Source organism: Opisthorchis viverrini, assembly GCF_000715545.1.
Source record: "Opisthorchis viverrini unplaced genomic scaffold opera_v5_167, whole genome shotgun sequence".
Taxonomy (NCBI): domain Eukaryota; kingdom Metazoa; phylum Platyhelminthes; class Trematoda; order Opisthorchiida; family Opisthorchiidae; genus Opisthorchis; species Opisthorchis viverrini.
Window position 1 is genome coordinate 789,912 of NW_008751825.1, and position 11,583 is coordinate 801,494.

Genomic DNA, 11,583 nt, shown 5'->3' on the forward strand with positions numbered 1-11,583 from the left:
ACCTTGACGCGTGATACAAAATCTTGCTGCTCGCCTCAAATCTAAGTATTTTCATTAAATGTAGGCTTATCTGGGAATTTATCGGGAGGTGATTCTCCACAAAAACGGTAGTTCGATAGAACTTATTCTGTCAAATGTTTTGTTCAGTAGTTGCCGCTGTGCCAACTAAAATCAGTCGGTGCCATTGCAGTGTTTGGAATGATTCCAACCCACTGCCGGATACAAAGAGAAGATTCAGACAGCCTCATCGGCTCTAATCAAGGTCTTCAATGGAACCATGATTGCCCGTTACCTTGCAGGCTAAGGGCGGGCTGATGCTATTACCACAACCTCGTATACAATCGTTGGTTCGTCTCATACAAATTGGACCTGCATGATAAATACCTCACTTGCGACCATGTAGTTATACGTAGTCGCTGGATGGCGCTTTAGGTACCACTGGTTTGTCAGCAACACTCGCAGCGCGTGCATACAGAAACCGTGTGAGTCACCGGAGATCGCACAATACAACCGTTACATCTTGGTCAAATAGAATGTAACCCAAACAAACCCTTAAAAACAATTGCAGTGTACATAAAATAACATAGGGTGACAATCTTATTCAGTGGGCTCATATTAGGTCACAAAAATGAGAGATCGAAAGGTTGCCGAAATAGTGATATTCGGGCGGGCTCCCCGAACGAAACCCTACATCCTTCCACTGCCCCGTGAGTCAGACTTCTGTCAAAGGATCAGCGTGGGGTATCTCAACAAAAACCCCTTCCTCGGCCTGGATAACCGGGAATTATCATCTGCATGCACAGTTCTGTATCAAACGATGTCCCTTCCCAACCCCTTTCCACCACACAACCCAACGTTATTGGGTCATTTGATTCTGTTATCTCATCGACGAGCCTTTTGGACCCGACTATCTATGAACTATAAACGCAACATCTTTCCAAATACACGATATACTTCCTCTGTAGGAGCTCTTGACGTCCGTACTTTATGTCAATTCGGCAAACATGCGATGCTGGCCGAAGCTTTATATTCCCTTAAAATTGATGTATACTGTATCTCCGAAACACACATACGTGACCTACTCGTGGCTATGCATTTCAAAACGCCAAGGACGAATTCAGCCAGTTCACATTTCTTTCTATGTGCGTACGATAATCCAGAATCGATGACTTGGAATAAATGACATGGGGGTTACACCTAGCCCCAGAGCTGAACGCACCTTGCTAGATCGGATCCTAGTGAACAGTGCTCTTTTTGTCGTTCGGTTATTCAACTCAATGAAGCGCAATGCGAAGTGTCTCAGGTGGTTCGAGCATGGATTTACTGACCACAAGATCCGTGGTTCGGAACCGACGTCTGCCTGTCGACTTCCCCTGTCTAGGCTTGGGCAACCTGGCGTCGCAACCAAACACCGGCAGGGTGTTACAGCCGAATAATGAAATGGTAAAGCTCAAGGCTTCTCGACATAAAAAAGTACCTGTTTATAGTGTCAGTTTATGCCCCAACGGACTTCAGTTCTGACGCTGAGAATACATCCTGTCGAGAGTTATCTGAGCTCATTCGTCCAGCAAAAGGTGCCGACATTGTGATCCTTGAGGGCATGGACGTTCGAATCGCGTAACGTGGTGGTCACCAACTGTGGACCCAGTTGTACCACGAGGTCATGGGCCATCCTTGGAGACCCATAATTCAAGACTGCGGTTCCTGCTGGGGCACACACCTTAATTCCGATCAGGCAATGGTGCGTGCACACCTGACAGTTCGTTTCCCTTCAGGCCCTCGCAAGTCAGCAAGAAGCATGCCAAGCCACTGTCTTCGAAGAACTACCATAACTCAACAGTATCGATCTGTGCTAGCTCTTCGAAGCTACAGTAAACCAATACTGTACTGAGCATGTGGATGAAGTGTGACAAAATGTGAAAGGGGTTATGCCAACATCTTTCAGTGCTGTCTGTCTGACTTCTCCTATAGGGTCAAATGATCACTGGATACCGTCGAGGTCACTTGTCCTGATTGACTCCAGGAAATCCGTAACAACTGGCAGAACACGACGGCGCATACAAATCCTTCAGACGCCAAATAGTGAAGAGCATAAGAAAATACCGAGAGCACTGGTGGACATCGAAGGCTCTGGAGGTGGAGAAGGTTTTTGATTCGGGAAACAGCCATGTCCTATATATGCTGATAAGATCGGCTGGCCCTAAGGAAGCAACACTTATTGAAACGATAAGTGAAAAAGGCGGCTCATTAAGTCACTCACAAAAACGTTGGCTCAAAAATGGTCTGAACACTTCGAAGAACAGTTTAGCTGGCCTCATAAAACAATTTCTGGAGATGGTGCATGCGGGCGAATGGGTCGTAAACCTTAATCGCCCGTCAGAAGAAACAAAGCACGAAATATCCTTACTGAAAAATGAAAAGGCGCCGGGCCTGAGGATATGTATACAGCTCTTTTCAAAGCAGGCTGAGAATCCATGGTTTCCCATCTGACAATGCTTATTGGTGTTGTATGGAACGAAGAGAAGGTGCCTGCAGAATGGGGCACGTCGACAGTTATTCCTGTCTTCAAAAAAGTTACGCGAACGCCGCAGGAAAGCCACCGTTCCATCAGTCTGTTAACTGTGGCATCAAAGGTGCTTTCTATTCTCATCCTTCGGAGATTGACTAAATACAGGGAGAGAGATCCGTGAAAACCAAGCTGGATTCCGTTTTGCAAGAAGATACATCGACCACATATTCAGTGACACATTCTGAAACAGCGATACTGCTTCCATCATCCAACAGTGGTGGTCCTCATTGACTTGAAAGCTGCCTTTGACACCACAGACCATATGCAACTATGACAGTTTATGGAGCAGAGGTTTCCTCCATAAATGCTTGATCCTTCTAAAGGCGATGTATTCTAACTCCCGCGGACGGTCCACGAAAAGCCCTTTCCCGAGTTCACCACATCAAATATTTTTATACAAGGCTGTTCTCTTTCACCTTTCCTCTTCAATTTCGCCACTGATACGATTATGGAAAACTCACTACCAGCCTGTAGTGCTTCTGGGGTCGAAGTACCCTTTGGGCATTCGCTTACAGAGATTGAGTATACAGACGACATAGCTCTTCCTAGATCTGACGCCACCATAATACAAACAATACTAAATTACCTAAATGATTTTGCCCCATGATTTGGCGCGCGCCCCACACCCGTGAAGTGTAGAGAACTGCTGTAAGACTGGGTGGGCTTGAAACGTAGCATCATGCTTGCTGACGAGCCGATTAAGGTGGCAGGCAAATTTGTCTGCCTTAGCAGTTGTATCAGTCCTGGTGGTCTCGCCAAAGCTATATTCCCACTCAGATTGGGAAAGCCAGAGCAGCTTTCCTGATCCTCCATCACCTATGGCGTAGGCTTCACATCAGTTTGTCCGTCAGGGGTCGAGTTTACAATTCTGCGGTGTGCTCCATATTACTGTACGGGTCAGAAACCAGGACGCCAAAAGACTTTCAGTATTTGACCATTGATTTCTCCGGAGAACTACTCGAGTTTGACGGGAACACCGAATCAGTAATGCTGAAGTACGTCGAATGGTTTCCGGAAGAAATAACTCGCCCAAGAAAAGTGAACTGATCACATTTCACAGTTTGCGATGGCTTGACCACGTGCTCGGTCTGCCGTCTGCCGACTGTCTTGTAGAGCCGTGGTCGCACAACCATTTGAAGAGCATCCAAGCTATTGCCTTCAATGCATAACCCCCTTCCCAATCTCCTCAATTAAAAGTTCACTGACAACCATGCATTTACACCTCAATTATATCAGCTAACGCCTCCAGTGCACAGCCAGACATTCTCTGGAGCGACAGAATCGAGCACTATGACCCAGACTCACCCTCGGCTCGGACCGGAATCAACGGCAGGGCAGTTTCCATAGGGATAGTAGCGCTGTCTTGCTCCAGGCGACAAGCCGAAGGTTAATGACTTTCCGCCATATAAACAGGCACGTGCCCTCTTGGCCCCGTGGTCACTCCTCAGGTGGTTGCCTTCACAATAATATTGATTCCGATTTCGACACCAGTGTGTTACACAGTGCTTCTCTATTCACGGAGTCTACCACTACCCGGAAGCCGATAAAACAGATGAAATTTGGCTGCTGGTGTTTGTATCACTGCTCCAGAGGAGAGTACAACCTCTCCCTGGACGGAAACCTGCCTGACGTGGACTGGTTTCTTTCGCTGGCAAGGCAAATTAGGGCGTCATCAGGGGTATTGACGCGGCATTCTTTGCGAATCTCGCCCAACACAAACCCGGCGCACAACAACAGGCGAGCTTCGGTTAGGTAGTCCAAGCAGGAAATAAAAACGCGCTCGCTAGGTTAGGTTGCATGTGATATCCTGCAGGGTTTCCAACCGCATGCAGACACCATAACGTAGTACCAATCCAGGAAGGCGCAAATTTCCCACAGCACTCAGTAGTCAATTTTATTTCATACTGCTATGCCTTTATCTGTCCCCAGTGGATCCTTCGACAACAATCGTGGGGAACAGAAAACAGCGCTTCCTTAGGCAGTCGGCGGTTGGGGATTTGCATTACATGTCCTGACCAACTAAACCTGATAAGTTTAATCTGCTGCACTGAGAATTCGGATTTGGCACCGAGTACTCGCTTACGCACCACCTTGTGGTGTACTCCTTGAAGTTAGCTAACTCTTACTATGATACGGAGACACTAGCCGTTAAAGATTTAAAAAGGCCCAAGGGCCTCAGATCAGGCTAAACTTACCACCAAGTGGTGATTCCGATAAAATGAAACCTCACATGGAGAGGTGAGAGGTATTCCTTTGGTGTTGAGCAAGCAACCCCTTACAAGTCCCCAGTAAGGTTCACGGCGTGTCTTTTATCAGGTGTTCCTTCTAGAACAAGGCGCGTGAAGCACTGTACAGTGTAATGATGTCCGACGGTAGCTTTAGAAAGTTAATCAGGTCGTTCATATCTTATGGCGCAACCAACTGTACGTATGTATGGTGAAAAATTGTCATAATTCGGCGTCTGGGATTCGACAACGCGTCATCTATCCTCTTTACTGCCCAACTTCGCACGACTGGATTCTACGCCCGGCTGTCAACGGACACCAGGGAGTGGATGTCAGGCAGAATGTGTCAGTTACAGACCTTGAATTCGTGAGCAATAGTTGTCCTTGTAGATCACTACAGCATACAGCAGGTTCCTAAGGTTCCGACGGTTCGCTTCTCCGGTCTACCTAGCGATCAACGTTTCTCTGTACACTTAGCTCTGGTGGACCATTCACGATAAACGGAATGGTGCCGCAATCAGTTTTTGCGTCCTTATAACCCAAACAAACCAACCTTCCCAACTGTCGGTTCAGAGTCATGGTCTGCTTCAATTCGTGATACGTCCCCAAGACCGGATGTGCCATCGATACTGTGGCATCGAATGAAAAAAGAACAGCTCTGGTGGTTTAAGCACGTTCTTCATCGCAACGTACTCGAAGCCACTGTCGCTCCGAAACTGCGTCAGTATTGGTCTTATTATCAAGGTTTAGTTCAGTTCAGTTATTCGTGGGTTCCAGTTGCTACGGTTCTATTGATCGAGAAACAGGAGGAATTGGGGGGACGACAGCCACGAGTTGGAGGCGTTGACCCAGTCAGTTCACTGGAGCTAAACAGCTCCATTTGTCTAATGAAACGGAATGGAGGAGCTGCGCGATGAAGGCATTTGCTTTGATGCAGAACCACTTTAGGCTCTGTGACATGTTAATATCTTTCAGGGTTGCTGAATACTGATTCATCTCGTCCCAGGGAAGGCAGTTGCCAATGCGACTGAGTTAACTGGTGAAGACTATCATGCTTCATTGCCGATATCCAGGACTGACCCTATATGGGTCATGTCCATCCGACACACGACTGGGTGAAAGCGACTGTAAGAAAAGATCCCCTGGTGTACAAAACACACGAGTTAACCAGCCTAATCAACGGAGTTTGATCTGTTGATCTGTCGAGAGAGAGAGCTGCCTTTCCAGAAAACCATCTGGCATAACTGACCATCACTAGTTCGATGTTGTTATCCGACGGATCCTTAACCACATAGGGCCTTTGAAGGTCTGCGCACAGCTGCTATGTTTCTGATCCGTAAAATGGAAAACCAAATTGCGGCACTGTACAGCCAAACTGGTGTCACGCCGGCATCATCACTGAGCTAGTCAGGTAAAGACGTGGATTGATACCGGTAAGTCCGGTAAGGTCTGCGGGCTGTCTACGACTCACGCCGATGGAGCCGTGCGGTAACCTTGTTATCAACTTGGATGGATTCAAGAACTCAAGACGTTCGAGAAGCCGTTGCATCTTCATGCGAAGATAGCCGATAGATAGATAAGCAGCCGAGTCACTGTTGCGGTTTTTAGCGACCCACATAAATTCTTGAGTCGCTAGGTGAGTTGTCTCCTCCAGATGTCGCAGCATGGTGGGGGTCAGGCTTTTGTGGAAGCGCGTAAAGTTATCCGTTGCACGTCATTGAGCATTACAAAGAAGTCTATCACCATTTAGCTTCTATTAATGTTCACCACCTTTTTCTGATGGAGCTGTTCTCACCAAACCGAGTGTCAGGCCCTATGTTCTGGTCGGCCGTCCGTCTTAAGAAATTAGATAAACCATGATTTCAAGCCAACAGTGGCAACAACGTTAGGCAGCTCTCGTAGATCCGACAAGAAACTGCCCAGCTGTGGCATCCTTTCAGTGAGTAGCTGTCGTGCAGCTTGAAGGAAACACGGTGCTGAGTTACCACTAGGTTGCCAAAGCTCAGATAAGAGCCATCGAAGAGCCAGGTTTGGGTTAGAACCACAGATCCCCTATCAGTAGCTTCACACACTATCCACTCAACTCTCCTGGATCCGGAACCCAACAATCATGATAGCGGTACTGTGCATCCTTTCTCTTCTGTTTCCGTGCTACCGTCAACCTACAAACACCATGAGTTTTCATGAATGTGAATAGGTCTCATATCCCCCTCTCTTCCTTCGGGTAACTTTGTCGTTGTTATGTACCTGTACGGCAGTGAAGCATCAGTGCCAACACTGATGTTGCTGTCATTGATGATGACCTGCGCAAACCACGCTCAATAACTTGTGGGACCGATGCTGTGCTGAAGTATCCTCAGGCCGCGTACCAAGTCATCTCCTACTCAGCCGACCAACGTCTGCCTTTTTGGGAACTTTCCTGATGTCGAATAGCTAAGTGGTCAGTGTTTACACCTGTGTAGCCATCCCGTGCTCCAAACTCTTGTGACACTACCTCTCAGTACTTATATAGAGCATAACGTAAACACCGTTCGTCAATGTTGAATTCGTAAAGTCAGCTTACAAGTGCTCTAAATATACCAAAGAACATAACAAAATTTCATTCCGACCGGGATAAATAACATTAACAGGCACCGAATCATACTACTGGAATCGCCTATTGATCCGCTTTTGCTGAATAGAGTGCCTAGTCATGCAATTTCCTCGCTCCGGCCTTGTCACTGCAGGCTGATCATCAGCCAACCGATCGATCGACTTTTTAGGTCCAACCCGATGTTTACTCAACTCACTCTCCTTTTTGCGCCCATGTTCTTTATTGGACTCAGTGTAACTCCAGATGGATCAATGGCTAAGGTGTGAACTTAATAATCGGCAGGTACATAATTCGAATCCAACTCTAACCTCTTGACAGCTCTTGTCTAGATTTGGGCAACCTGTCAGTTTCTCAGCCCCGTCCTTCGAATCCAACTCTAACCTCTTGACAGCTCTTGGCTAGATTTGGGCAACCTATCAGTTTCTCAGCCCCGTCCTTACTTCGGGTTGCATGACAGCTAGGCGCCGAAAAATGTTACAGCTGAACGAATATGATTTCTGTTCCGGGTTTTTGTGGGATGTGTATTGTTCACATTCACATCACTCTCGTTTGAACAGTCATCCTCCTGTCCTGGCGCGATTATTCTGGTGAATCCACACCAAAGGGGGAGGGTAAGCACTGGACTCGAGTTTCGCTCTTATTGGAGCTCATCAGCATTGCGTGTCAAACGAGATTGATGTGAATGTGAACAATCCACATCTCGCGAAACCCCACGACATGCATAAACAAAGTTGTCCAGTGGGTTTCAAGCGTCTGACTGGAAAGTCCTGACAAGCGGGCCAATCGATCGTCACAACTAGGACAGTTACTGAGTCGTCGTATCAATGATGTGTCAGGCATACCAATCACATCGCTCAAGCGTGAACACGTTCACCCGTTCAGACGTAAGAATTCAGATGCGTCCAACGTACGCTGGTGGAGTAGTGGTAACACGTTCGCCTCGCATGTCAGTTGTTCGGAGTTCAAACCCCGACACGGCCATTGGATATGCACTGCTGATGAGCCCTAATAAGAGCGAAGCTCGAGTCCAGTACTTCCCCTCCTTTGGTGTGGATGTGCCAGAATAATTGTGCCAAAACAGGAGGATGACTGTTCAAGCGAAAGTGATGTGAGTGTGAATATGATTCCCTTATCATCTGTCCCATCCGCACCAGAACTCTGATTATATTCACTGAGTGATCATGAAAGTCCACTCTTGCTTTCGACCGTCGCGATCAACCAAACACCATCCCACGCACCATCGACGCCGGCAGTTTAATTTACTCCTGCTGCACTCAACCATTCGGCGATGCTCTTTTTCTAGGTGAGATTTGTACGAGCCGACTTTTTTCGGTTCTATTAAACGACCCTTGAAATTTCCAACCAACGGACATTTTGATTGGTCTTCTCTGGGTTTAGGTTGCTTGGTGGTATCTCAGTGTTCTTGCTTCACGCAAACTACTTAGGACTGTTTGTCGAAAGGTCGTTTAGTGACTTCGACCTCATTCTATCTCGTTGATCCCTATTGGCGACCTATTATTTCTTGGTCACCCCCGTTCAAAGTAGTTGGCCCTCAGAACTTTTACGGAAGTTAAACCCTTCACTCGCGTCCATCATTCCCGAAAAATCCCCCTTTACAAGCCAAACCCTTGGTCAAGTACTGCTGACTTGTCGAGACTCTTCTCTGTTTCCTTAATTCTAGCAGAAAAATTTACTTTTCATTGCCTNCATGTCATATGAATCTCAGTTCTATATTTATATTTGTTCCTTTGTAACACCATTTCGGTGCCTAGCTGCCATGCCACTCGAAGGAAGCACGAGGACCGAGATACTGGTAGGTTGCCCAAGCCCAGACTAGACCACTTGAGATACACGGGTTCGAACCACAAGTCTCCCGGCTGGTAATTTCGCGCTTCAAGGATTGGGCCATCTCGAGCTCACGGAAAAAACAGAACAGCAGCCAATGGTACCGCGCTCATCAGAGTGTGTTCCAGCAACCAAGGAGTATAAAGCGATCTTTGTTTCACCAATGCAAAGCAGTTTGCTATTAAGTCCACTATATGACGGAATCACGCAAAGGCTAAAGCATCAGGAGGAGGCAGTTCACCGTATTTTACTCTGCTAGTTTCAATGAGCCAAGTACAGAGGTATGTCACACTTGCTAGGTTATCACGTTGCATTCCAAAGCCGTACTCAGCGATATAGTTTGACAAAATATCGGACGTTTTCAAGATTGCAGACTTCCACCTGAGGAACCACCACTATCGCCGAGCCGGAGGCAGCGCTATGGATACTACCCACTGACCACTTCAACCAGCACAACCTTTGGTCGTAGGCTTGTTCGCTGAGCTGAGTAATTTGATTGCAAACGTTTCATCACCAGTCGAGGTGACATCATCAGTGTGTTATTGTGAAGCGTCGTGGTGTGTAGCGATGGGTTGGTGGTTATGCCACCACAACCAGCCAAATTGTCCAGCTGAGCCAACGACCATCTACGCTACATGAGCTACCAACATTTCCCTCCGGAGAAAGGACAGTCTTTCTTGGTGTGGGTACCAAAAGAATAAGCTTCTCACTCCAGCATACTGTATGTATTCTCGTCATTGTAATAGTTTAACTGAAGTCAGCTCAGACGTGAGCCGCCTGAAAAATCTTCACTCATTTCCCGGGGTCTCCGCTAGAAAATTGACTGGATCACAAACGGCCCGGGCCTCACTACTCATCACCGGCATCAGGAACTACCTGGGATTAGTACACTGGTTAGCCCTGAGACATCTCTCTCCAAAAGACCGAAAGTTCGTGATATCGTTCCATATCTCCGAAGTGTGCAAAAGCTATTCTGGACAGCGATCGTATTCTAGGTTAGTGAGAGTTTCGGACGTTGGGGGTCCTGGTTGTAAGACATTTTGCTCATCCTCGTAAACACAGTTGGACCTGGTAATGCCGCTCCATTTATAAAGATATTAATAAGAGATAACTGGTCAGCTGTAACACCGTTTCGGTGCCTAGCTGTCATGCCGCCCGCAGGAAGTACTAGGGCTTAGGGACCACCGGTTTGCTCAACCTTAGACAGGAGCAGTCGAGATGCACGGTCCGGGTCCGAACCACTTACTTTCCGGTCATTGAACCGAACCTTGTCGAGCTCAGTATAGTATGTACCATGCTACGTGCTCTTCTGTTCTATTTTCCAACCCACACATGGAGCTGACTTCCGTTTTTCAACTTTCTTCTGTCAACCGACCACTTATAGAACTTATCTCCGTACCGTTTTTCCCCGGAATGATGGAACTCTGTTTTGCACCCCGTTTTCCGGCACCCCGCAACTTTCAATATTCCGAGACTCGAGCTTCCGTTTGATTGTCCGACCTCCTCTGGTCTCCCACATTCGGCCACGTCTACCCTCATTAAAATAAGGCTACAATAATTTTCGTTTTTGATTACTTACTTGCCTACTTGGCTTTATTCTCACTGGTTGTTTGATTATCTTCGGGTATCACTCCTTCTACAATCCGTGTTGCTGTTTAGGACCTCGCGTGTAATCCATAGTCATTCCATTTTCTCCATTTAATTTCAGAGCTTACGGGAGTTTCTGCTGAAATACGCGTGTGGTTACATACTACTGACAATTCAGTAATCTTGGCGGAAGTATGACAGAGGAAATTGACGATTCACTGTACAGGTACCCTTTTTTATTAGGTTCTAATTATTTTCACGTTCTCAAGCCGCCAACGATGCGTGCTTGGCGATGTGGCAATGCGGAAATTATCCCGTTCCAAAGTATTTTTATGCGGACTTGATGCAGTCGGTGTGGAAATTGGTAGGCTATTCTAGCGTGCATTCCATTGTTCCATCCTTAAAGCGAAAAATCTCGTCCTTGGTGGAATCGAGGAGCTGACAATCCAGGACAATGCCAGATGCACAGTTGCAGATATGGGCGTACAGTTTTTCATTCGACAAGCAGATGTCGACAGCGGCAAGACCAGGTAAATCGCTAGATTGTTTGAACAGCCTTCATTCTAATTGTCAGTGCACTTGTTTGATTGCCCCCCGGTGTACTACGAACGGCTTTTCAAGTTCACATATTGTTATTTCCATTGGGGGGGGGCGAGATGGTTCAGTGGTTAGAGCATGAATTTACTGACCGCAAGCTCCGTTGTTCGAACCAGTTCTTCGCATCTTGACTTCTCCTGTCTAGGCTCGGGCAACCTGGCAGTATC

General features: G+C 47.1%; 2 protein-coding genes across 2 annotated transcripts in view; one reads left to right on the forward strand and one right to left on the reverse strand.

Moving 5' to 3' along the window:
- Positions 1 to 1,965: 1,965 nt before the first annotated feature.
- Positions 1,966 to 11,583, reverse strand: part of T265_07387 (hypothetical protein) — a gene marked incomplete at both ends in the record, with an annotated part of 15,526 nt that continues 5,908 nt past the window's right edge. The window contains 2 exons of the mRNA XM_009172891.1: positions 1,966 to 2,130; positions 5,348 to 5,423. Coding sequence (XP_009171155.1) covers positions 1,966 to 2,130; positions 5,348 to 5,423 — 241 coding nt within the window. The remainder of the gene's footprint in view (positions 2,131 to 5,347; positions 5,424 to 11,583) is intronic.
- The window catches only part of T265_07388 (hypothetical protein), a gene marked incomplete at both ends in the record, with an annotated part of 65,739 nt that continues 65,244 nt past the window's right edge, over positions 11,089 to 11,583 (forward strand). The window contains 2 exons of the mRNA XM_009172892.1: positions 11,089 to 11,183; positions 11,226 to 11,349. Coding sequence (XP_009171156.1) covers positions 11,120 to 11,183; positions 11,226 to 11,349 — 188 coding nt within the window. The remainder of the gene's footprint in view (positions 11,184 to 11,225; positions 11,350 to 11,583) is intronic.